Genomic DNA, 25,300 nt, shown 5'->3' with positions numbered 1-25,300 from the left:
ACACGCGCTGTGCAAGAGGCAATCAAGGCGGTGCGAACGAGAGATGGGAGAGGCGTACCATCAGCTAGTCAAATTTTGCCCCGCATGTAGCGCTCTTAACGCCGGCGCAGCAGCGCCGCTCGCGGTGCCGTTCTTGTGGCGCGATGCAAACGGCGCGAAAGTGTGACGCGACTGCCTCATTGATCGAGTGATCACAACAGGCAGCACGTGAGTGACGCGTGGGCCTGATTCGCAGCAGCCGCCGCAGACGGTCATGCAGTATGTTGTTTCCATATATGGTATCGTGCGACGCGCTCGTTGCATGCCATCGGTGAACAGACGACGGCGCTAAAGAGAAGGCGCTAGAAGGCGCGGTCCTCTGGCGCCATCTCGGACCGGTCGTCGCAAGTCTTGCGCGGCACTACGGTTTTCTCTTCACGCTTTCGCGATACCTTTCTCCGCTTTCCGCCTCATGCACACGCCGTGGTTGCTAGTGGCTGTGGTGTTGAGCTGCTGAGCACGAAGTCGCGGGATCGAATCCCGGCCACGGCGGCCCCATTTCAATGGGGGCGAAACGCGAAAACACCCGTGTACTTGGGTTTGGGTGCACGTTAAAGAACCCCAGGTGGTAAAAATTTTCCAGAGTCTTCCACTACGGCGTGCCTCATAATCAGAAAGTAGTTCTGGCACGTAAAACCCTATATATTTCTGCCTCGGTTCTGCTGCACCGTCTTCTCCGCTTTCCTCCTCGCGCCTCTTCACTCTCGCCGATTTTTTCATCGCCCAGCGGGCGATGAAATCGCTCTAATCTTTCGTTAGGTTATGCCTTAGGACAACGCCGCCGACCATCACAGATCTGGCCCCTAAGAGCTCCGCTCAAAAAAGCTTACACCCTGTGGGGCTTATCTCGCCCCACAACTATAAGGGTCATCTGCCTTGGTCGCGTTTTATTTCTGAAAAACTGCGCTGGCTACTTTCCTGTCGACCATGATATGTCACGCTGACAACGCGCATGGTGTTTGTGACCTGGAAATACCGTTAATGCAGCGTTAAAGAAAGGAAACGTGGGCAAGATAGTGACAGTTATTGTTGCTGGCCAAGATTTTTTGTTTGGATTGGATAACCTTAATGAAAGGTCCTGCGAGCTACGGGACGCAAGGTCCCATAGAGCGGGCTACTCCCACGTTGGGACCGGGAGTTGTAACTCCCTGGCCGCATCGTGGGCTCGCCGGACGGCCCAGAGCTGCTCCGCCAGGTCCGTGCTACGTGATGCTTCTTGTAGCCTGGCGGATAAGCCCCGAAGGATGCAAACTTTTTTAAGAGTGTACAATACGTAGCACACCGCAGCGAAACTGTAGTGCATATGTGCAACTTTTACTTTTTGCACAAAAGCCTAGGGCTTCAGTGCATGCTCGCACTCATACACTTATATCTGGCCGTGCCAGCCGGTGTGGACCGGCTTTGTCCTGCATCAGCTTGACCGACGGATTGTAGGCACATCCAAATGGCGGATTTTGAAGCGCTATCAATAGTTCAATACGAAGCGATGTCGGCCAAGCATGCGTATTTCGCGTAATTATCAAAATTCGAGAGCGCTTACTTCGACCGCTTTATTAAACTGCATCAAGGAATACACTCAGTAACAGTAGGAAGGAGCTCCTGAAGTACGTAATTATCCAAATTCGAAAGCGCTTACTTCGACCGGTTTATTAAACTGCATCAAGCAATACACTCAGTAACAGTAGGAAGGAGCTCCTGAAGTACGTAATTATCAAAATGCTAAAGCGCTTACTTCGACCGGTTTATTAAACTGCATCAAGGAATACACTCTGTAACAGTAGGAAGGAGCTCACTGATGCAAACTCTTCTTGATTGACGTCAGCTATTGGTCAATAGCAGCCGCGTATGGGAAGCTTTAGCTCCGGTGCTCCTATATAAACAGATGTAAAAGGAGAATTCATTTTTGTCGGCAATCACTGAACCAAATTCGACGAGGTGTGTTACATTTAAAAGAAAAACTTAAAATCTAGTAACTATTCGTTTCGAATTTTTGTTTTACGTCGTCAATTTTTTATTAGAAACTAGTAACATTCGCACATTTTAGAAAACGAAACTATCAAGCTCAAAACTGTAATTTAGCAATGTAAAATGATATCACAATTCTGCCAATCGCATCTAATAGTACATCTAAAACAGACAAAATCTGTTTGTTGCACATGAACTGAAGAAATTTAATAATATGGAAATACAGCTTTTGCAGAACCCTTGTACACAACGTAACAAATTCACGTAAGATATATATTGACGTATCGAATTTGTCCGCGTTGAATGATCTAATGGATGTGGTTTACAGAACAGAGATATCTGATTTTGATGCAGAGCTATTAAATAGTAAATTTCGTGATTCTATTTTTCTCGAACTTCCGCAGTTCTGAAAATTCCTGTAACAAAATTCGGGCCCTAAATGGAAATTGGGATTCCAATATTCACTAGAATTCTCTCTGAAATGCAACAAATTTCATTAAAATCGATAGGGGGTTATCTGAGAAAAGCGTTTCTGCGTTTTATATGCATTTGAATAATGTGCGTCGGAGTTATGCTCGAGCTAAAGCTTCCGCTTAAGTTTCGCGTGGTTCGAGGCTAGTTTACCGTTCAAAACCTAGTAGAAATTAGCGAGACCCTACGGCTACGACACCGATAAACAGGGTGGCCAAAGATTAATTCCTATTGGGGCCGCTGCGGGCAAGCGGGCCAAGCTGCGGCCAAGCTTCTTCCTGAAGTACGTAATTATCAAAATTCGAAAGCGCTTACTTCGGCCGGTTTATTAAACTGCATCAAGGAATACACTCAGTAACAGTAGAAAGGAGCTCACTGATGCAAACTCTTCTTGAATGACGTCAGCTATTGGTCAATAGCAGCCGCGTATGGGAAGGTAATATGTTATGAAATAAAACGTCCAGAACAGATTGAAGAACAGGCTTCTGTTGAAAAGAGAGCGTTTGAGAAAAAGGTGACTTGGCGCTCCGATTACGAGCTCCACGCGCCGCGCACGACTGCAAAATCGGGCTGAGATATTCACAGCAGCCTATCCTATCCGCGGACTATGTTTGTTCACCAAGCCCGAGTGGTGGTTCAGGAATAAATAGTTTCGTCTAAGCTCTACACTGCAGTACTGTAAGCGATGACGGTATACGCTATAAACTGTTCGTATTTCAGCATGTCTACCATGGTTCTGCGACGCATGCGCCGAGGGCCTCACGCAATCAATGATCCAGGTGTCGTAGAACGCAAAGTGAAAACGAAAGACTGATCCAGCCGCAAACACGTCGTCTGGAGGTGCACTTTCTTTGCGAGTAGTAGTAGCCTTACATTACATGCAGCTAAATACGAGGCGCAAGGGATTCGTAACAGGACTGTTGTCATCTCACTCGAAGAAGGCTCTGGCCGCCGACACTGTGCCGTTGACGCAGCTGCTTCGCAGGGCTTCGTATTCGCGGAAGGGCACGGACACCGGCTCCTGGCCTCCGCTGCCATTCACGACGATGGCGGCCTCCCCGCTGTAGTTGCGCGCCCAGTATCGCCGAGCCAAGGTCTCGTTCACCTTCGAGCATGGGTACTGGGCGAGAATACCAAAGCTGGAGTTTGCGAAGGCCTGATGTCTGTAAAGCGCATTTGTATTTGTCTGTATAGAAGCACATCCACAATGCCTCCAACGGCGCAACGAGACATACAATTCCAGCGACTTGCTATGCTCGGCTAAACTCACTCTATACAGCGAAAGATGCAAGGGGCCAAGGAATTTTACTATAACCAAACCCTATAGCAGATTTACTAAGGAAAATTGGTCTGAATTTTGGAACTCAAGCAACCCCTGCTCCCGTCCATCCTCCTCTTCACTTGTTATTAGCTATCAAGCGTGCTCTGCCCCTCTAGTCATCGCCGATGGCTTTAGTGAGTAAGTCCGTCCTTGGGCAGAGTAGTGGCAATAGCGCTCATCCTTAGTGTTCCTTGTGAGCTCCCGCCATCCACGGATATTGTAGTAAATTGTGGTGGCGTGCACATCATCATCGTCATCATCATCATCAGCCTGGTTACGCCCACTGCAGGGCAAAGGCCTCTCCCATACTTCTCCAACAACCCCGGTCATGTACTAATTGTGGCCATGCCGTCCCTGCAAACTTCTTAATCTCATCCGCCCACCTAACTTTCTGCCGCCCCCTGCTACGCTTCCCTTCCCTTGGGATCCAGTCCGTAACCCTTAATGACCATCGGTTATCTTCCCTCCTCATTACATGTCCTGCCCATGCCCATTTCTTTTTCTTGATTTCAACTAAGATGTCATTAACTCGCGTTTGTTCCCTCACCCAATCTGCTCTTTTCTTATCCCTTAACGTTACACCTATCATTCTTCTTTCCATAGCTCGTTGTGTCGTCCTCAATTTGAGTAGAACCCTTTTCGTAAGCCTCCAGGTTTCTGCCCCGTAGGTGAGTACTGGTAAGACACAGCTATGATATACTTTTCTCTTGAGGGATAACGGCAACCTGCTGTTCATGATTTGGGAATGCCTGCCAAACGCACTCCAGCCCATTCTTATTCTTCTGATTATTTCCGTCTCATGATCCGGATCCGCCGTCACTACCTGCCCTAAGTAGATATATTCCCTTACGACTTCCAGTGCCTCGCTGCCTATTGTAAATTGCTGTTCTCTCCCGAGACTGTTAAGCATTACTTTAGTTTTCTGCATATTAATTTTTAGACCCACTCTTCTGCTTTGCCTCTCCAGGTCAGTGAGCATGCATTGCAATTGGTCCCCTGAGTTACTAAGCAAGGCAATATCGTCAGCGAATCGCAAGTTACTAAGGTATTCTCCATTAACTTTTATCCCCAATTCTTCCCAATCCAGGTCTCTGAATACCTCCTGTAAACACGCTGTGAATAGCATTGGAGATATCGTATGTCCCTGCCTGACGCCTTTCTTTATTGAGTTTTTGTTGCTTGCTTTATGGAGGACTACGGTGGCTGTGGAGCCGCTATAGATATCTTCCAGTATTTTTACATATGGCTCATCTACACCCTGATTCCGTAATGCCTCCATGACTGCTGAGGTTTCGACTGAATCAAACGCTTTCTCGTAATCAATGAAAGCTATATATAAGGGTTGGTTATATTCTCAGCAGCAGCAGTCAGCAGTCATGGAGGCATTACGGAATCAGGGTGTAGATGAGCCATATGTAAAAATACTGGAAAATATCTATAGCGGCTCCACAGCCACCGTAGTCCTCCACAAAGAAAGTAACAAAATCCCTATAAAGAAAGGCGTCAGACAGGGAGATACGATATCTCCAATGCTATTCACAGCATGTTTACAGGAGGTATTCAGAGGCCTGGAGTGGGAAGAATTGGGGATAAAAGTTGATGGAGAATACCTTAGCAACTTGCGATTCGCTGATGATATTGCCTTGCTTAGTAACTCAGGAGACCAATTGCAATGCATGCTGACTGACCTGGAGAGGCAAAGCAGAAGGGTGGGTCTGAAAATTAATTTGCAGAAAACTAAAGTATTGTTTAACAGTCTCGGAAGAGAACAGCAGTTTACGATAGGTAGCGAAGCACTGGAAGTGGTAAGGGAATACATCTACTTAGGGCAGGTAGTGACCACGGATCCGGATCATGAGACTGAAATAACCAGAAGAATAAGAATGGGCTGGGGTGCGTTTGGCAGGCATTCTCAAATCATGAACAGCAGGTTGCCACTATCCCTCAAAAGGAAAGTGTATAACAGCTGTGTGTTACCAGTACTCACATATGGGGCAGAAACCTGGAGGCTTACGAAAAGGGTTCTGCTGAAATTGAGGACGACGCAACGAGCTATGGAAAGAAGAATGATGGGTGTAACGTTAAGGGATAAGAAAAGAGCAGATTGGGTGAGGCAACAAACGCGGGTAAACGACATCTTAGTTGAAATCAAGAAAAAGAAATGGGCATGGGCAGGACATGTAATGAGGAGGGAAGATAACCGATGGTCATTAAGGGTTACGGACTGGATTCCAAGGGAAGGGAAGCGTAGCAGGGGGCGGCAGAAAGTTAGGTGGGCGGATGAAATTAAGATGTTTGCAGGGACAACATGGCCACAATTAGTACATGACCGGGGTAGTTGGAGAAGTATGGGAGAGGCCTTTGCCCTGCAGTGGGCGTAACTAGGCTGATGATGATGATATTCTGCACATTTCTCTATCACTTGATTGATAGTGTGAATATGGTCTATTGTTGAGTAGCCTTTACGGAATCCTGCCTGGTCCTTTGGTTGACAGAAGTCTAAGGTGTTCCTGATTCTATTTGCAATTACCTTAGTAAATACTTTGTAGGCAACGGACAGTAAGCTGATCGGTCTATAATTTTTCAAGTCTTTGGCGTCCCCTTTCTTATGCATTAGGATTATGTTAGCGTTCTTCCAAGATTCCGGTACGCTCTAGGTCATGAGGCATTGCGTATACAGGGTGGCCAGTTTCTCTAGAACAATCTGTCCACCATCCTTCAACAAATCTGCTGTTACCTGATCCTCCCCAGCTGCCTTCCCCCCTTTGCATATCTCCTAAGGCTTTCTTTACTTCTTCCGGTGTTACCTTCGGGATTTCGAATTCCTCTAGACTATTTTCTCTTCCATTATCGTCGTGGGTGCCACTGGTACTGTATAAATCTCTAAAGAACTCCTCAGCAATTGAACTTTTGTGTTCATAGGAGGTTGTGGCCAAGTACTGCACCAGGGTGGCCAATCCTGCTCTGGTGAGGGAGTGCGTTACCGGTTCTGGTCACCGGGATCAGGCCACACTCCAGGCCTGTTTGTGCAATTTTAGCAACACGCGGATTTTTTTTTTTAATCCGGTGGAAAATTGCCGGCACCGGGATTCGAACCACGGACCTCTTGTACGCGAGGCGGGTGTTCTACCTCTACGCCACCGCTGCAATCTTTGTTAAACATCCTTTGTTAACATCTTTGTTAACAATCCTTTGTTAAAAATTGACGCATGTAAGTGCTCCAGACCAGTCGATATGGTATGAAGAACTTTATTTAGGTCCTGAGGGATCAGTCTGGGACTAATGCGGGCCGCTCCCACGTCGGGACAGAGAGGCCGAGCCCCTCTGCCGTCACACGGGCCCTCTGGACAGCCCTGAGTTGGTCCGCCAGCACTTCACTGTGCAGCATCCGCTACCACAAAACAAATTCCTAAAGAGACACTCCGAATGGAATGCCCGCTACAGAGCATTTACGCTTACTAGGTCACTAGACACGTGTTCTGTTACTCTTATACTGAAAGAAATGCTACGTTATTCCTGTGTTTAGGCCTGATTGTAGAAAAGTATTCACCAACTATAGGCCAATATATCTGATCTCGTCATCGTGGAAGCTTCTTGAACACATAATTCACAACATATTGTAGAATATAACTAAACAACAATGCGGTTCTCTCACATCAACTCGGCTGTCAACCTAGTCTCTCAATAGTTCTTTGGCTCATAGAATTCGCGCATAACTTTGCATCAGCACTTGGCCTACGCGAGCAGCTTGATGCCATTTTCATAGATTATAGTAGAGCTTCTGACTTTGCGCGTCAAAACAAACTTCTCTGAAAATTGAGCACAATTCTAGAAGATACAAAGCTATTGTACTGCAATTATGATTGTTTGGGCATTCATTCTCAGCCTTCGTCACAGCTATTAAAGGACAACCTCGCTCTGATGACATAAATTGAGCTACGGGGCTCAGTTCTTAGAACTTTGAGATTTATTTTGTTGCTGTAGCTGATATTGCTGCTAACACGCAGGCTAAAACTCATTTGCATGCAAATGATTGTGTTTTATACACTAACATTGCCAGCACTAATTGTGAGGACAATGCTGAAAAATATGTCTTCTCTTTTCTGCCAGTAGAATGGCCAATGACACATAAAAATTCATTCCAAGAATACCGTAGTCATGACGTTCACAAACAGAAAACGACATTTGCACATCGAGTACGGAACCCAACGACAAAAAATCACTTCACGTGAACGAGCTCCAACTAATCCGGAACAAATTTCACAACTAACCTGAATTGTCATGACCGCGTAGAGCGAATACGTACGCGTGCACGAGGGAAACTTGGCAGCCTAAAGCACACAGTAAAAAATTCCACTATCGAGTGAAAGCTGCTGGCACACTGGTCCACCCGGTTCTTGAATGTGCCTGTGTTATGTGGTCACTGCATTTTTCACGGGACATTGACAAAATTGAAGTGCAAAAGAAGGCGATTAGATTGATTTCCCAGGGGTACGATCGCGACTTTTCATCGACAGTGCAAGCGATTCGCTAATCACTTTCTGCGTTGAAGTACCGACGGACTTGTGAACGCATTTCCTTGCTACACAAGCCTACTGTCCTGACGGGTGCCGAAATGACCGACTCAAGTCGCTCATTTCGGCACCCGTCAAGTTTTGCAGTCTTCCTGCCGGCCAACTAGGCGCACACACCCAATAAATATCGCACCTTTCAGAACCTACCTGGACTGTTACAAACTTTATTTTCCTTTAACCGTTCAATTATGGAATGAATTAGATGCTTATATGCCTAACCTACCTTATGATGATGGTTTGTTGACATTTTACCTAAACGTGTTACAAGTTGAACCTCTGTATATCCACTTTGTTGTACCGTGCAATATAGTATTCACTATCTGTGTAAATGCCTGCTCTATCTTGCACAAAGACAGCGGTATATGTAAATAAATAAGATAAATAAAGGTCCCTGGTTAGATATCTGTGCTGAAGAGCCAAGTCCGCTCTTCTATTTCTCCTCAATCCTTAACGGTTCGAAACCATTAGATGCGTACACGTAGAAGTGAATATGCATGCATGTTCATTTGGTTTTTGTTGGTATCTGTAATGGCAGATTGTTACGTTTGATGTGTCTGCAGGTAATGGAGCTGTATGCTCAATTGATAATTGGGGCATATTTCTGTGTTATTTCCATTACGGAAATTGTTATCGCGGGTGATTCAGCGTTTGAGGAACAGCGCATTGGCTTTTGCCACATTCATCATCAGCAGCAGCATCAGTAGCAGCAGTAGCCTCTTTTATGTCCACAGCAGGAGGAAGGCCTCTACCTGCGATCTCCAATTACCCCTGTCCTCCGCCAACTGATTCCAACTAGCACCCATAAATTTCCTTATTTCGTGGCACCACCTAGTCTCCTACCGACTTCTACTGCGCTTCCCTTCTCTTGGTACCCATTCTGTCACCCTAATAATCCAACGGTTATCTAATTTGCGCCTTACATGACCTGCCCAGCGCCACTTTTTTCCTCTTACTGTCTATTAAAATATTGTCTATACCCGTTTGCTCTCTGATCCACAACGCTGTCTGTCTGTCTTCTAAAGTTATGCCTAGCATTATTCGTTCCATCGCTCTTTGCGCGGTTCTTAACTTGTTCTCAAGCTTCTTTGTCAGCCTCCAAGTCTCTGCCCCATATGTCAGCACCGGTAAAATGCACTGATTGTATACATTCCTTTTCAACAATAGCGGTAAGCTCCCAGTCAGGATCTCACGATGCCTGCCGTATGCGATCCAACCCATTTTTATTCTGTGAATTTCCTTCTCCTGGTCAGGGTTCCATGTGATTAACTGACCTAGATAAACGTACTCCTTCGCAGACTCTAGAGGCTGACTTGCGATTATGAACTCTTGTTCCCTCGCCCGGTTGTTCATCATTATCTTTGTCTTCTGCATATTAATCTTCAAGCCCACTCTTACACGCTCCCTGTTAAGGTCCTCAATCATTTGTAGTAACTCGTCCGCAGTGTTGCTGAATAGAACAATGTCACCGGGAAACCGAAGGTTGCTGAAATATTCGCCGTCGATCCTTACTCCTAAACCTTCCCAGTTTAATAGCTTCAATACTTCTTCCAAGCACGCAGTGAATAGAATTGTGGAGATTGTGTTTCCTTGTCTGATCCCTTTCTTTATGTATTTTCCTACTTTTCTTGTGTATAATTAAGGTGGCTGTGTAATCTCTGTAGATACTTTCCAGGGTATTCAAGTAAGCAGTCTGTACTCCTTGATTACACAATGCCTCTATGATTGCTGGTATCTCTACTGAATCACATGTTTTTAATAATCTATGAAAGCCATAAAGAGAGGCTTATTGTACTCTGCGGATTTCTCGATAACCTGATTAATGACATGGATGTGATCCATAGTAGAGTATCCCTTCCTGAAGCCAGCCTGTGCCCTTGGTTGACAAAAGCCCAGTGTTGCCCTTATTCTATTAAAGAATATTTTGGTAAATATTTTATATAATACTGGGAGTAAGCTAATGGGCCTATAATTTTTCAGTTCTTTAACGTCTCCCTTTTTTGGGTTAGTATAATGTTTGCATTCTTCCAGTTTTCTGGGACCCTCGCACTCGATACATACTTCGCATAGAGAGCCACCAGTTCTCCTAGTATTATGTCTTCTCCATCTTTGATTACATTGACTGTTATTCCATCCTATCCTGCCGCTTTTCCCCATTTCATGCCTTGCAAGGCCCTTCTGACCTCATTGCTAATTATGGGAGGAGTTTCTGTAGACTGTTCAAAATTGTTTCGAATAGAGTACTCCTGAGTCCTTCGGGTACTGTACAAGTCAGTATGGAATTCTTCTGCTGCTTTTCTTGTACCTTCGAGATTGCTGATGATATTACCCTGCTTCTATTTCAGTGCATACATATTGGTTTGTCCTATGCCAAGTTTCCTTCTCACTGATTTCAGGCTGTGTCCATTTTTTACGACTTCTTAAGTCTTTCTCACGTTATAATTTCGAATATCCCTTATTTTCGCTTTGTTTATCAATTTTGACAGTTCCGCGAATTCTATCTGATCTCTTGAGTTGAATACTTTCATTCTTTGTTGTTTATCTATTAGGTCCTTTGTTATTTGGGCGAGTTTGCCTACTGGCTGCCTTGGTGCCTTGCCCCCCACTTCAACTGCTGCCTCTGAAGCCCAGCCTCATTACGGTTTCACTCATTACCTCTGTCATTATCATCATCTCTCTGTTCTAAGGCTCCATATTTGTTTGCCAGTACCAGCCTAAAGTTGTCTGCTTTTACCCTTACTGCCTCTAATTTGACCTGTTCTTTCTGGACCAATTTTACTCATGCTCTGTTCAAATTGAGGTGAATCCTAGCCCTCACTAACCTATGATCACTGCATTTAACCCTACCTATCACTTCTACATCCTGCATTATGCTGGGATCGGCAGAAAGTATGAAATCAATTTCATTTCTTGTTTCACCATTAGGGCTTTTCCAGTTACACTTTCTGCTGCTACGTCTCCTGAAAAAGGTGTTAATTATTGTCAGCTTACTGCTTTCTGCGAATTCTACGAGCATCTCTCCTCTAGCGTTCCTAGTATCGACGCCGTAGTTGCCAACTGCCTGTTCACCCGCCTGCTTTTTCCCCACTTTTGCATTTAAGTCACGCATTAGCACTGTACACCGAGTTTGCACTTTTCTCATCGCTAATCCAACATCTCCATAAAACTGATCTACCTCATCGTCGTGATTGGATGTTGGAGCGTAGGTTTGTACTACCTTTAATCTTTACATCTCATTAAGTTTGATTACGACTACTGCTACCCTCTCGTTAATGCTGTAGAATCCGTCAATGTTGCCCGCTATGTCCTTATGAATTAAAAATCCTACCCCGTATCGCTTCTTATCAGGGAGACCTCTATAGCAGAGGACATGGCCGTTATATGGCAATGTGTAAGCCTCACTAGTTCTTCCGATCTCACTAAAGCCGATAATATCCCAAACAATGTCTTAAGCATTAAAGGTTGTGAAGCTTTGAGGATTATAGGCAAGCCAATTATGAGCAGTGGGACTCCGTTTTTCGGTCCTTAGTCGTGATGTTCAAACGCTGTTGCAGAAGTTTAAACGTATGACACGTTTCGAGAAGCTTGAGAAAAAATTATTGGATATGAGGTCGCTAGGGTGCGCCTACCGTACATAAATTATAAAGAATGAAAATAATGCATTGCATCTCTCATTAACTCAAGCAGGCTAAGGGACTATTTCTCACTGTGCCGTTTCAAAGGGGATGCCAATAAATCACCATCATTATTCTCGGATAACGTGAAGAGTGCAGTCAGCAGGCATGGTGCGCCACCTTTATTTTGAACCTACAAAGGCTCACAAAACTGCAAAACAACTCTATCGAAAACTCGACCCACGCGCTGAGTACTGTGCGAGCATCATTTAGTCATACCACATGGCTCGAGATCAGCCAGATGCAATCATGCGTGGCTTCATTTACGGGATGCATTATGGTTTCTCGCCCTGCCCTTCAATGCAGGCTTCAACAGCTGCTGTCGACACATAGGAAGAGCTGTCTGCTGTGCCGCGCCGCAAAACCGTAGCGAAGGTTGCACGATTCGGAGATTCAGAACCTGCCGTCGTCGTGTTCGGTCTGCCAACTGTATCGTGTGCACCGCGCCCCGAATTCCTGTGCGGGCCTCGGCAGTTGCTAAGTTCGGTTGCCAAAACGTTCACGCAAGCTGAGTTAAGAAACTTACGCACACGAGACAACGTTCATAGGTTCATAGGTTACATTTATACGAACCCGACGTGAGCTGCTCGAGTTAGAAATCGGGCTGACCTACCCTGACGTGGCCGCGTTTATATGAACTCACTGCTGACGAGTCTGGACAACGATGGCGCACAGCGTCGAGACGAGAGATCAGCGTGTTTGAAGTGGGCTTCCGGTTCCCGCAGCCGTCTGCAAGGGCTCTATTCCATGGGTCTTATCGCTACAATGAGGTTGCACTGCACAGTACCTTGTCTTTGCATTGTTCTGGTGGTATTCCTGCTACCAGGGCAGAAATCGCGATGTCAGAGTAGACCCGCGCAGGTCTCAGCACTGGCGGGCCCGACCTTTCCGCGTTTACAGTCAATAGGATGGAATATTGGGCGAGTTGGTGAAGCTTCATGGTAGCTACAGAGTGAGAGGCGCCAACAAAAGGAATAGAAGGAGTGGACACAATAGGGCTTTCTCTTTCTTTTGTCCGCGTCTGTCGCGCACTTACATGCATGCTGCAAACGGTTGGACTGGGTCACCCTACCCCATGCAGTCGGGCTAATTCAGCCCGACTTGACGCTTGTTCAGTCTACCCAGCTAGCGCTTACAGGCATATTCAAGCCCTACAAGCTGATTCGACCCCCTTCTGTCGGGTTCATGTAAAAGCCCTTACAGTTGGTGCCAGATCGTGGCAATTTCCATTTCTGCTTTAAGGCGCGGCAAGGCAGGCCGCGCTCCTGGTAGCAAACGCGATTGTAAAACCATGCAGCAAACAACAGGGCAAGAGTTAAGAATGCATCCCGCAAATGAAGCCATGCATTTCATATGACGGATGGTTTTCTGGACGGTGCAAAATTCTGCCTTGCTTTCAAATTCACTATGTTGTCAGCCCTCACTGGGCCACAAGGCTCCTAAGGCGTCTGTGATTGGCTCAAAGACCTCAACAGGGAGTACTTTTTTTTATTTACAATACTGTAAGCCCTTTGCGGGCTGTTACAGGGTGGGAAAGAAAAAATACGGTAATGAAGCACATTGCTACAGGAAGCACAATTCCAACTTTCTCTGAAGAGTCTCAGCTGAACCGGTGTCGTGAGACATACAATTGCACAACAGCGGAATTTATCAGTGCCTACCCCATATTTCTCGAACCAGGTGTTCTGCTACATTTCCCGCGTGCAGTCCAAAACATAAAGCATGTTCTAAGCCGGTGTCATTCTCTGTACGTTGTGATAGCGGGTAACGCTGCCAAGTGAAGCATCAAAGCACACCAGAAGCCTATAGTTCATTCGTTTGACCTGCGGCAAGATGTCGATTGACCAGGCTGTCCGATGTGTAAACTGCCGACTCAGGAAGCACCCTATAAATGTAAATAAAAGCGATAAGCGTGTTAACTTAGTGGCTTCTATTGCTGCCTATGAAAGCTAGCCACGATTTCAGGACAGCAGTTCACGGTAGGCGTATTAGGAGAATAGTAAAAGTGCGCTTCGTAATATAAGAAAAAGGGTAACATAAAAACGCAACAAAGACTGAAAATACCTATGCTTGATGCTAAATAGAAGCGTTCTTCCGTAATAATTTGTTGACATACGTTGTCGCTTCATCATAATGCGGTTTCTGCGCAAAAGCTGTAAAGGCCATACTTTTTTTTCGTTATGTTAAGCAAGCAGCTGCCACTGCACGTTCGCGTTCGTCGTCCTTGTGTATTTCCGACGACCATACAAAGCCAACATGCAATAGGTTCGTGATTAGCAAAAATCAAGCCCCTCTGTTTCCATTCTTCTCATTGTGTGCTTCTAGAGTTTTACACTGAGAATTAACTTTTCGCTGGCAATGCTTAACCAAGCCATCCAACAGTGAATTCTTTTCTAAGTACTTCCTTGAGTTCCCCGAAAGCGTTTAGCATGTATTTTTACGATTCCCATTTCGGAATAAACACAAGGCGTGAAAGTTACATGTACAAAGTTATGCTTGACGATCATTCGCTGCATAAGCGTAAGACGTGCGCTGGCTGACCGTGCCGGGCTTGACGTGGTAGCAGCCACGCTCTTCGGCGCCGTGCTCTCCTCCTCCGCAGGTACTCCAAGGGAGCTCAGCTTCGAACAGGGCTGCTATGTAGACGATGCAGTAGGCTGCTGGCGGAATGTAGGAAAGCGCCAGCAGCATGTCGCTGTACAGCATCGTCCAGCCGAGGCCTGCGAGCATGCACACATGGAAACTGGGCGAGAACTTAAATTTAAATTCATTGAATTCTGTGGTTTTATGTACCAAAGCACTGGCCTGATTATGAGACACACCGTAGTGGGAGAGTACGAATTCATTTTGAGCCCTTGGGATTCTTTAACACGTACTTAAATTTGAGCGCACGAGCGTTTTTGCATTTCGCCCCCGACGAAATGCGGACGCCGCGGCCGGGATTTGATCCCGCAACCTCGTGCTTAGGAACTTCGTACAAAATCGCATAGTTTCTACGTAACGTACACAGCTACGAGGAAAGTACTGGATAAATTGCGCCGGCCCCGGATGTGGTGCAGTTTAACACGGCGCCTGAACGCGCGAGCTATCGCAGGAATACCGGGAAGTGCCACGTGGCACACGTGCCGAGTGTTTCAGAAAGCAATGAAAAGAAAAAAAGCATGCGTGCGGAACGTCCGGACGCCACACGCAGAACTCCTTCGGAGCGGTGACAACGGCTAGCCCAGCCGAGAAAACGGGATTTTCGCCGGATATGAACAGCATCGGCTGATCTTTCCAACTTTGCCCACAGAACCATTTGTTGCTAATACAGTGTTCTCGCACATGGGTTTCAAAGCGCATCCCTACCGTGTAGAAGGCATTGGTGATGCAATGGCTTAAGTTTCGCTGCTCCCAGAGGTCACCGCTCCATAGGGACGTATTGCATGAGCCACGTACGAGCACTAACATTCCGAAACGCCACAGCAGTGAAGAAAATCGTCTGCCTGGATGAACTGAAAGTAAAGGACCACCACTGTCGAGTCATTGACTCTGGAGTACAAGACATCGGGATAAAGCTTCACTGGCTCCTTCCTAACATGCCTGATGAAGATGTGTGTGGCTGGCGTTGGCGCCTTTCGGAAAAGTCACTGACGTCTAGAGAGAGCTCAGGCGAGTGCACGGGCTCGGCCGACAAAGGTTTGACTACGTGGTTGATGTCGCTGAAACTGAAATTTGTCAAACTACACGACCTGCCACACCAGCTGAACGTCGCAGGGTAGATCGCACTTGCATGCTGGGTGCGAAACATTTATAAACACTCTGGATGGCAGGCAAGCCGGGAGAAAGGTGCTGCAGTTATGCTTCAGAAATTTTTCTTTCCTTTTTTTTCTCCTCCCTTAAACTCCTTCTCTTTCTCTTTCTTTTGTCCGCGTCTGTCGCGCACTTACATGCATGCTGCAAACGGTTGGACTGGGTCACCCTACCCCATGCAGTCGGGCTGATTCAGCCCGACTTGACGCTTGTTCAGTCTACCCAGCTAGCGCTTACAGGCATATTCAAGCCCTACAAGCTGAAACGGAAGAAACCGGTACATAAGAAGCCGATTAATGAGTTAGCGGTAAGAGGGAAAATAGAGGAATTCCAGATCAAGCTACAGAACAGGTATTCCGCTTTAACTCATAAGGAGGACCTTAGTGTTGAAGCAATGCACGTCAATCTTGTGGGCATCATTAAGGAGTGTGCAATGGAAGTCGGTGGTAACTCCGTTAGGCAGGATACCAGCAAACTATCGCAGGAGACTAAAGATCTGATCAAGAAACGACAATGTATGAAAGCATCTAACCCTGCAGCTAGAATAGACCGGCAGAACTTTCGAAGTTAATCAACAAGCATAAGACAGCTGACATAAGGAAGTATAATATGGATAGAACTGAACATGCTCTCAGGAACGGAGGAAGCCTAAAAACAGTGAAGAAGAAACTAGGAATTGGCAAGAATCGAATGTATGCGTTAAGAGACAAAGCCGGCAATATCATTACTAATATGGATCATCATCATCATCAGCCTGGTTACGCCCACTGCAGGGCAAAGGCCTCTCCCATACTTCTCCAACAACCCCGCTCATGTACTAATTGTGGCCATGCCATGCCTGCAAACTTCTTATTCTCATCCGCCCACCTAACTTTCTGCAGCCCCCTGCTACGCTTCCCTACCCTTGAGATCCAGTCCGTAACCCTTAATGACCATGGGTTATCTTCCCTCCTCATTGCGTGTCCTGCCCATGCCCATTTCTTTTTCTTGATTTCAACTAAGATGTCATTAACTCGCGTTTGTTCCCTCACCCAATCTGCTCTTTTCTTATCCCTTAACGTTACACCTATCATTCTTCTTTCCATAGTTCGTTGCGTCGTCCTCAATTTGAGTAGAACCCTTTTCGTAAGCCTCCAGGTTTCTGCCCCGTAGGTGAATACTGGTAAGACACAGCGATTATATACTTTTCTCTTGAGGGATAATGGCAACCTGCTGTTCATGATCTCAGAATGCCTGCCAAGCGCACCCCAGCCCATTCTTATTCTTCTGATTATTTCCGTCTCATGATCCGGATCCGCCGTCACTACCTGCCCTAAGTAGATGTATTCCCTTACGACTTCCAGTGCCTCGCTGCCTATTGTAAGTTGCTGTTCTCTTCCGAGACTGTTAAGCATTACTTTAGTTTTCTGCAGATTAATTTTTAGACCCACTCTTCTGCTTTGCCTCTCCAGGTCAGTGAGCATGCATTGCAACTGGTCCACTGAGTTACTAAGCAAGGCAATATCATCAGCGAATCGCAAGTTACTAAGGTATTCTCCATTAACTTTTATCCCCAATTCTTCCCAATCCAGGTCTCTGAATACCTCCAGTAAACACGCTGTGAATAGCATTGGGGAGATCGTATCTCCCTGCCTGACGCCTTTCTTTATTGGGATTTTGTTGCTTTCTTTATGGAGGACTACGGTGGCTGTGGAGCCGCTATAGATATCTTTCAGTATTTTTACATACGGCTCGTCTACACCTTGATTCCGTAATGCCTCCATGACTGCTGAGGTTTCGACAGAATCAAACGCTTTCTCGTAAACAATGAAAGCTATATATAAGGGTTGGTTATATTCCGCACATTCCTCTATCACCTCATTGATAGTGTGAATATGATCTATTGTTGAGGAGACTTTACGGAATCCTGCCTGGTCCATTTCCTGACAGAAGTCTAAGGTGTTGCTGATTCTATTTGCGATTACCTTAGTAAATAGTTTGTAGGCAACGGACAGTAAGCTGATCGGTCTATAATTTTTCAAGTCTTTGGCGTCCCCTTTCTTATGGATTAGGATTATGTTAGCGTTCTTCCAAGATTCCGGTACGCTCCAGATCATGAGGCATTGCGTATACAGGGTGGCCAATTTCTCTAGAACAATCTGCCCACCATCCTTCAACAAATCTGCTGTTACCTGATCCTCCCCAGCTGCCTTCCCCCTTTGCATATCTCCCAAGGCTTTCTTTACTTCTTCCGGCGTTACCTTTGGGATTTCGAATTCCTCTGGGCTAATTTCTCTTCCGTTATCGTCGAGGGTGCCACTCGTACTGTATAAATCTCTATAGAAATCCTCAGCCACTTGAACTATCTCATCCATATTAGTAATGATATTGCCGGCTTTGTCTCTTAACGCATACATCTGATTCTTGCCAATTCCTAGTTTCTTCTTCACTGTTTTTAGGCTTCCTCCGTTCCTGAGAGCATGTTCAATTCTATCCATATTATACTTCCTTATGTCAGCTGTCTTACGCTTGTTGATTAACTTCGAAAGTTCTGCCAGTTCTCGTCTAGCTGTAGGGTTGGATGCTTTCCTATATTGGCGTTTCTTGATCAGATCTTTCGTCTCCTGCGATAGTTTGCTGGTATGCTGCCTAACGGAGTTACCACCGACTTCCATTGCACACTCCTTAATGATGCCCACAATATTGTCGTTCATTGCTTCAACACTAAGGTCCTCTTCCGGAGTTAAAGCCGAATAGCTGTTCTGTAGCTTGATCTGGAATTCCTCTATTTTCCCTCTCACCGCTAACTCATTAATCGGCTTCTTCTGTACCAGTTTCTTCCGTTCCCTCCTCAGCTCTAGGCTAATTCGAGTTCTTACCATCCTGTGGTCACTGCAGCGCACCTTGCCGAGCACGTCCACATCTTGTATGATGCCAGGGTTAGCGCAGAGTATGAGGTCTATTTTATTTCTAGTCTGGTCGTTCGGGCTCCTCCACGTCCACTTCCGGCTGTCCCGTTTGCGGAAGAAGGAATTCATTATCCTCATATTATTCTGTTCCGCAAACTCTACTAATAACTCTCCCCTGCTATTCCTAGTGCCTATGCCATATTCCCCCACTGCCTCGTCTCCAGCCTGCTTCATGCCTACCTTGGTATTAAAGTCGCCCATTAGTATAGCGTATTTAGTTTTCACTCTACCCATCGCCGATTCCACGTCTTCATAGAAGCTTTCGACTTCCTGGTCATCATGACTGGATGTAGGGGCGTAGACCTGTAGAATCTTCATTTTGTACTTCTTATTAAGTTTCACAACAAGACCTGCCACCCTCTCGTTAATGCTATTAGTATTCCTGTATGTTACCAGCTGTATTCTTATTAATCAGGAATCCGACTCCTACTTCTCTTCTCTCCGCTAAGCCCCGGTAGCACAGGACGTGCCCGCTTTTTAGCACTGTATAGGCTTCTTTCGGCCTCCTAACTTCACTGAGCCCTATTATATCCCATTTACTGCCCTCTAATTCCTCCAATAGCACTGCTAGACTCGCCTCACTAGATAACGTTCTAGCGTTAAATATTGCCAGGTTCATATTCCCATGGCGGCCTGTCCTAATATGGATGAGATAGTTCGCAAGTGGCTGAGGAGTTCTATAGAGATTTATACAGTAGCAGTGGCACCCACGACGACAATGGAAGAGAAAATAGTCTAGAGGAATTCGAAATCCCAAAGGTAACGCCGGAAGGAGTAAAGAAAGCCTTGGGAGATATGCAAAGGGGGAAGGCAGCTGGGGAGGATCAGGCAACAGCATATTTGTTGAAGGATGGTGGGCAGATTGTTCTAGAGAAACTGGCCACCCTGTATACGCAATGCCTCATGACCTCGAGCGTACCGGATTCTTGGAAGAACGCTAACATAATCCTAATCCATAAGAAAGGGGACGCCAAAGACTTGAAAAATTATAGACCGATCAGCTTACTGTCCGTTGCCTACAAACTATTTACTAAGGTATAATCGCAAATAGAATCAGGAACACCCTAGACTTCTGTCAAGCAAAGGACCAGGCAGGATTCCGTAAAGGCTACTCAACAATAGATCATATTCACACTATCAATCAGGTGATAGAGAAATGTGCGGAATATAACCAACCCTTATATATAGCTTTCATTGATTACGAGAAAGCGTTTGATTCTGTCGAAACCTCAGCCGTCATGGAGGCATTCCGGAATCAGGGTGTAGACGAGGCGTATGTAAAAACACTGGGATATATATATAGCGGCTCCGCAGCCACCGTAGTCCTTCATAAAGCAAGCAACAAAATCCCAATAAAGAAAGGCGTCAGGCAGGGAGATACAATATCTCCGATGCTATTCACAGCGTGTTTACAGGAGGTATTCAGAGACCTGGATTGGGAAGAATTGGGGATAAATGTTAATGGAGAATACCTTAGTAACTTGCGATTCGCTGATGATATTGCCTTGCTTAGTAACTCAGGGTACCAATTGCAATACATGCTCACTGACCTGGAGAGGCAAAGCAGAAGAGCAGGTCTAAAAATTAATATGCACTAAACTAAAGTAATGCTTAACAGTCTCGGAAGAGAACAGCAATTTACAATAGGCAGCGAGGCACTGGAACTCGTAAGAGAATACATCTACTTAGGGCAGGTAGTGACGGCGGATCCTGATCATGAGACGGAAATAATCAGAAGAATAAGAATGGGCTGGGGTGCGTTTGGCAGGCATTCTCAGATCATGACCAGCAGGTTGCCATATTCCCTCAAGAGAAAAGTGTATAACAGCTGTGTCTTACCAGTACTCACCCACGGGGCAGAAACCTGGAGGCTTACGAAAAGGGTTCTGCTCAAATTGAGGACGACGCAACGAGCTATGGAAAGAAGAATGATAGGTGTAACGTTAAGGGATAAGAAAAGAGCAGGTTGGGTGAGGGAACAAACGCGAGTTAATGACAGCTTAGTTGAAATCAAGAAAAAGAAATGGGCATGGGCAGGACATGTAATGAGGAGGGAAGATAACCGATGGTCATTAAGGCTTACGGACTGAATCCCAAGGGAAGGGAAGCGTAGCAGCGGGCGGCAGAAAGTTAGGTGGGCGGATGAGATTAAGAAGTTTGCAGGCACGGCATGGCGACAATTAGTACACGACCAGGGTTGTTGGAGAAGTTTGGGAGAGGCCTTTGCCCTGCAGTGGGCGTAACCAGGCTGATGATGATGATGATGAAACTCGTTCTCTTAACTACTACACGCAGAAACAAAGCAACAGCGCTCGTATTCAATCCCATAGATGAGATGGAAATATATATATATATATATATATATATATATATATATATATAGAGAGAGAGAGAGAGAGAGAGAGAGAGAGAGACAGAGACAGAGAGGGAGAGAGAGAGATAAAATTATCAGTCATAGCACTCGTAGTACAGCCCTCTGGGCCGTTCCCTTTTCGAAAGTAGTCTTATAAGGGTTATTATAATTACACAAAGGTATTTCCCTCTCGTGAGCGGCAGTCCTTGCGATAGTTACTCGGGCTAGCTCCCCACGCAAAGCGTGCCGCGCTCGCCTCGCACCTGCTCAAGCTTTTCCTAGTCATTAGAGCCAATCGAGTTTCCTCTCATCGACGGGCGGCCTTTTCTTCCAAAAAGTATGCCTTCCAACCGCAAAAATCGACCATCGCGGACATCAGTTTCTTTCCACGCAAGTACGAGGCTCTGGACAGAAGCTACGGCGCTTCAATGTAACCTATGGCCTAACGAACCAACCCATTGAGCTATCTCTCCGGGCAACATCCAAGGGTGACAAATCCAAATCTCCTGCTTTCTTCCCTTTTATTGTTTTTCTTATTTTTTCTTTTTTAAATATCTTTTCTTCTATTTATCACTATATCAGACAATTGCATATCTTCGCCACGACTGTCCACACGGGGACCCTCCTAAAATTATTCTTGAAACACTTGTAAATCTTCTTCTCCTTTATTATTTATGGCCACTCATGTGCAGGTCATATATTACCATGTTTCTTCAGTTGAGTGCCATCTGTGCAGTTTAACCGAGCTCAGATTGTTCGACCTTGACTGATCGCAGAAGGCACCACTGTAGGTTAAATGAAGCATAGAAATCCTGCGGTGGCGAAGAGGTAGAGTATCGGCCTCGCGTGCAAAGAGGACCGTGGTTTGAATCCCGGTGCCGCGCAATTGTCCCCCGAAAAAAAAACGCGCGTTGATAAAATTGCATAAACAGGCCTCGAGTGCGCCCTGATCCCGGTAACCAGAACCAGCAACGCATTCTCTCACCAGAGCAGGATTGGCCGGCCTGGTGCAGTACTTGGCCACAACCTCCAATATGAATACAACAATCAAAACCCAGCACCTCAGTCCCAAGCAGCCGCGAAGCAACTGACCACGGCGGCGGTCAGACCTGTGACGCAGCAGAGGGTACTAAGAATCCGTGGCTGCGGACAGGCCGCCATTGGAATCTGAACCTGGCAACGTTTAGCGTTAGAACGTTATTTAGTGAGGCGAGCCTAGCAGTGTTATTGGAGGAATTAGAGGGTAGTACATTGAATATAATAGCGCTCAGTGAGGTTAGGAGGACGAAAGAAGCATATACAGTGCTAAAAACCGGGCACGTCCAGTGATACCGGGGCTTAGCGGAGAGACGAGAACTAGGAGTCGGATTCCTGATTAATAAGAATATAACTCGTAACATACAGGAATTCATAAGCATTAACGAGAGGGTGGCAGGTCTTGTTGTGGAACTCAATAAGAGGTACAAATTGAAGTTCGTACAGGTCTACGCCCCTACATACAGTCATAATGACCAGGAAGTCGAAAGCTTCTATGAAGATGTGGAATCGGCGATGGGTAAAGTCAAAACAAAATACACTATACTGCTGGGCGACCTCAATGCCAGGGTAGGCAAGAAGCAGGCTGCAGACAAGTCAGTGCATAGGCTCTAGGAATAGCAGGGGAGAGTTATTAGTAGAGTTTGCAGAACAAAATAATATGCAGATAATGAATACCTTCTTCCGCAAGCGCATTAGCCGAAAGTGGACGTGGAGGAACCCAAATGCCGAGACTAGAAATGAAATAGACTTCATACTCTGCGCGAACCCTGGCATCATACAAGATGTGCACGTACTCGGCAAGGTGCGCTACAGTGACCATAGGGTGGTAAGAACTCGAATTATCCTATACTTGAGGAGGGAACGGAAGAAACTGGTACATAAGAAGCCGATCACTGAGTTAGCGGTAAAGGGGAAACTAGAGGAATTCCGGATCAAGCAACAGAACAGGTATTCGGCTTTAATTCAGGAAGAGCACCTTAGTGTTGAAGCAATGAAGGACAATCTTATGGGCATCATTAAGGAGTGCGCAATAGAAGTCGGTGGTGACGCCGTTAGACAGGAAACCAGTAATCTATAGCAGGAGACGAAAGATCTGTTCAAGAAACGCCAATGTATGAAAGCCTCTAACCCTACAGCTAGAATATAAGTGGCAGAACTTTCTAAGTTAATCAACAAGGGTAAGACAGCTGACATAAGGAACTATAATATAGATAGAATTGAACAGGTTCTCAGGAACGCAGGAAGCCTAAAAGCAGTGAAGAAGAAACTAGGAATAGGCAAGAATCAGATGTGTGCGCTAAGAGACAAAGCCAGCAATATCGTTACTAATGTCGATGAGATAGTTCAAGTGGCTGAGGAGTTCTATAGAGATTTATACAGCACCAGTGGCACCCACGACGATAGTGGTAGAGGGAATAACCAAAAGGAATTCGAAATCCCACAGGTAGCGCCAGAAGAAGTAAAGAAAGCCTTAGGACCTATGCAAAGGGGGAAGGCAGCTGGGCAGGATCAGGTAACAGCAGATTTGTTGAAGGATGGTGGGAACACTGTCCTAGAAAGATTGGCCGCCCTATATACACAGTGCCTCATGACCTCAAACGTACCGGAATTTTGGAGGAACGCTAACATAATCCTAATCCATAAGAAAGGGGACGCCAAAGACTTGAAAAATTAGAGACCGATCAGCTTACTGTCCGTTGCCTACAAAGTATTTACTAAGGTAATCGCAAATAGAATCAGGAACACCTTAGACTTCTGTCAACCAAATGACCAGGCAGGTTTCCGTAAAGGCTACTCAACAATAGACCGTATTCACACTATCAATCAAGTGATAGAGAAATGTGCGGAATATAACCAACCCTTATATATAGCTTTCATTCATTACGAGAAAGCGTTTGATTCTGTCGAAACCTCAGCAGTCATGGAGGTACTACGGAATCAGGGTGTAGACGAGCCCTGTGTAAAAATAGTGAAAGATATCTCTAGCTGCTCCACAGCCACCGTAGTCCTCCAGATAGAAAGCAAGAATATCCCAATAAAGAAAGGCGTCAGGCCAGGAGATACGATCTCTCCAATGCCATTCACAGCATGTTTACAGGAGGTATTCAGAGACCTGGAGTGGGAACAATTGGGAATAAAAGTTGAAGGAGAATACCTTAGCAACTTGCGATTGGCTGATGATATTGCCTTGCTTAGTAACTCAGGAGACCAATTGCAATGCATGCTCACTGACCCTGAGAGGCAAAGCAGAAGGGTGGGTCTGAAAATTAATCTGCAGAAAACTAAAGTAATGTTTAACAGTCTCGGAAGAGAACAGCAGTTTACGATAGGTAGCGAGGCACTGGAAGTGGTAAGGGAATACATCTACTTAGGGCAGGTAGTGACCACGGATCCGGATCATGAGACTGAAATAACCAGAAGAATTAAAATGGGCTGGGGTGCGTTTGGCAGGCATTCTCAAATCATGAACAGCAGGTTGCCACTATCCCTCAAAAGGAAAGTGTATAACAGCTGTGTGTTACCAGTACTCACATATGGCGCAGAAACCTGGAGGCTTACGAAAAGGGTTCTGCTGAAACTGAGGACGACGCAACGAGCTATGGAAAGAAGAATGATGGGTGTAACGTTAAGGAATAAGAAAAGAGCAGATTGGGTGAGGGAACGAACGCGGGTAAATTACATCTTAGTTGAAATCAAGAAAAATAAATGGGCGTGGGCCGGACATGTAATGAGGAGGGAAGACAACCGATGGTCATTAAGGCTTACGGACTGGATTCCAAGGGAAGGGGAGCGTAGCAGGGGGCGGCAGAAAGTTAGGTGGGCGGATAACATTAAGACGTTTGCAGGGATAACATGGCCACACTTAGTACATGACCGGGGTAGTTGGAGAAGTATGGGAGAGGCCTTTGCCCTGCAGTGGGCGTAACTAGGCTGATGATGATGATGATGATGAAGGAGGATTGAGGTGAATTAGGGTGAATTAACGTGGATTCGGGTGGATTAAGGTCGATTGAGGTGGATTAAAGAGGGCTACGGTGGATTACGGTGAATTAAGGAGGATTTAGGTGCGTTATGGTGGATGAAGGAGGATTAAGGGAGATTAGGGTGGGTTAAGGTTATTTACAGTA

At 45.8% G+C, this 25,300-nt stretch overlaps 1 protein-coding gene across 1 annotated transcript in view; it reads right to left on the bottom strand.

Annotated features, from left to right (window-relative positions):
• The window catches only part of LOC142570737 (sodium-dependent nutrient amino acid transporter 1-like), a 118,036-nt gene that overhangs the window by 53,736 nt on the left and 39,000 nt on the right, over window positions 1-25,300 (bottom strand). The window contains exons 3-4 of the mRNA XM_075679081.1: window positions 14,583-14,761; window positions 3,408-3,595 (exon numbers count right to left, since the gene is read on the bottom strand). Of these exons, the coding sequence (XP_075535196.1) occupies window positions 3,408-3,595; window positions 14,583-14,761 (367 nt within the window). The remainder of the gene's footprint in view (window positions 1-3,407; window positions 3,596-14,582; window positions 14,762-25,300) is intronic.

Source organism: Dermacentor variabilis, chromosome 2 (assembly GCF_050947875.1).
Source record: "Dermacentor variabilis isolate Ectoservices chromosome 2, ASM5094787v1, whole genome shotgun sequence".
In the NCBI taxonomy this organism is placed as follows: Eukaryota; Metazoa; Arthropoda; class Arachnida; order Ixodida; family Ixodidae; genus Dermacentor; species Dermacentor variabilis.
The sequence above is the reverse complement of the archived record's forward strand: the minus strand, read 5'-3'. Positions and strand labels throughout refer to the sequence as shown.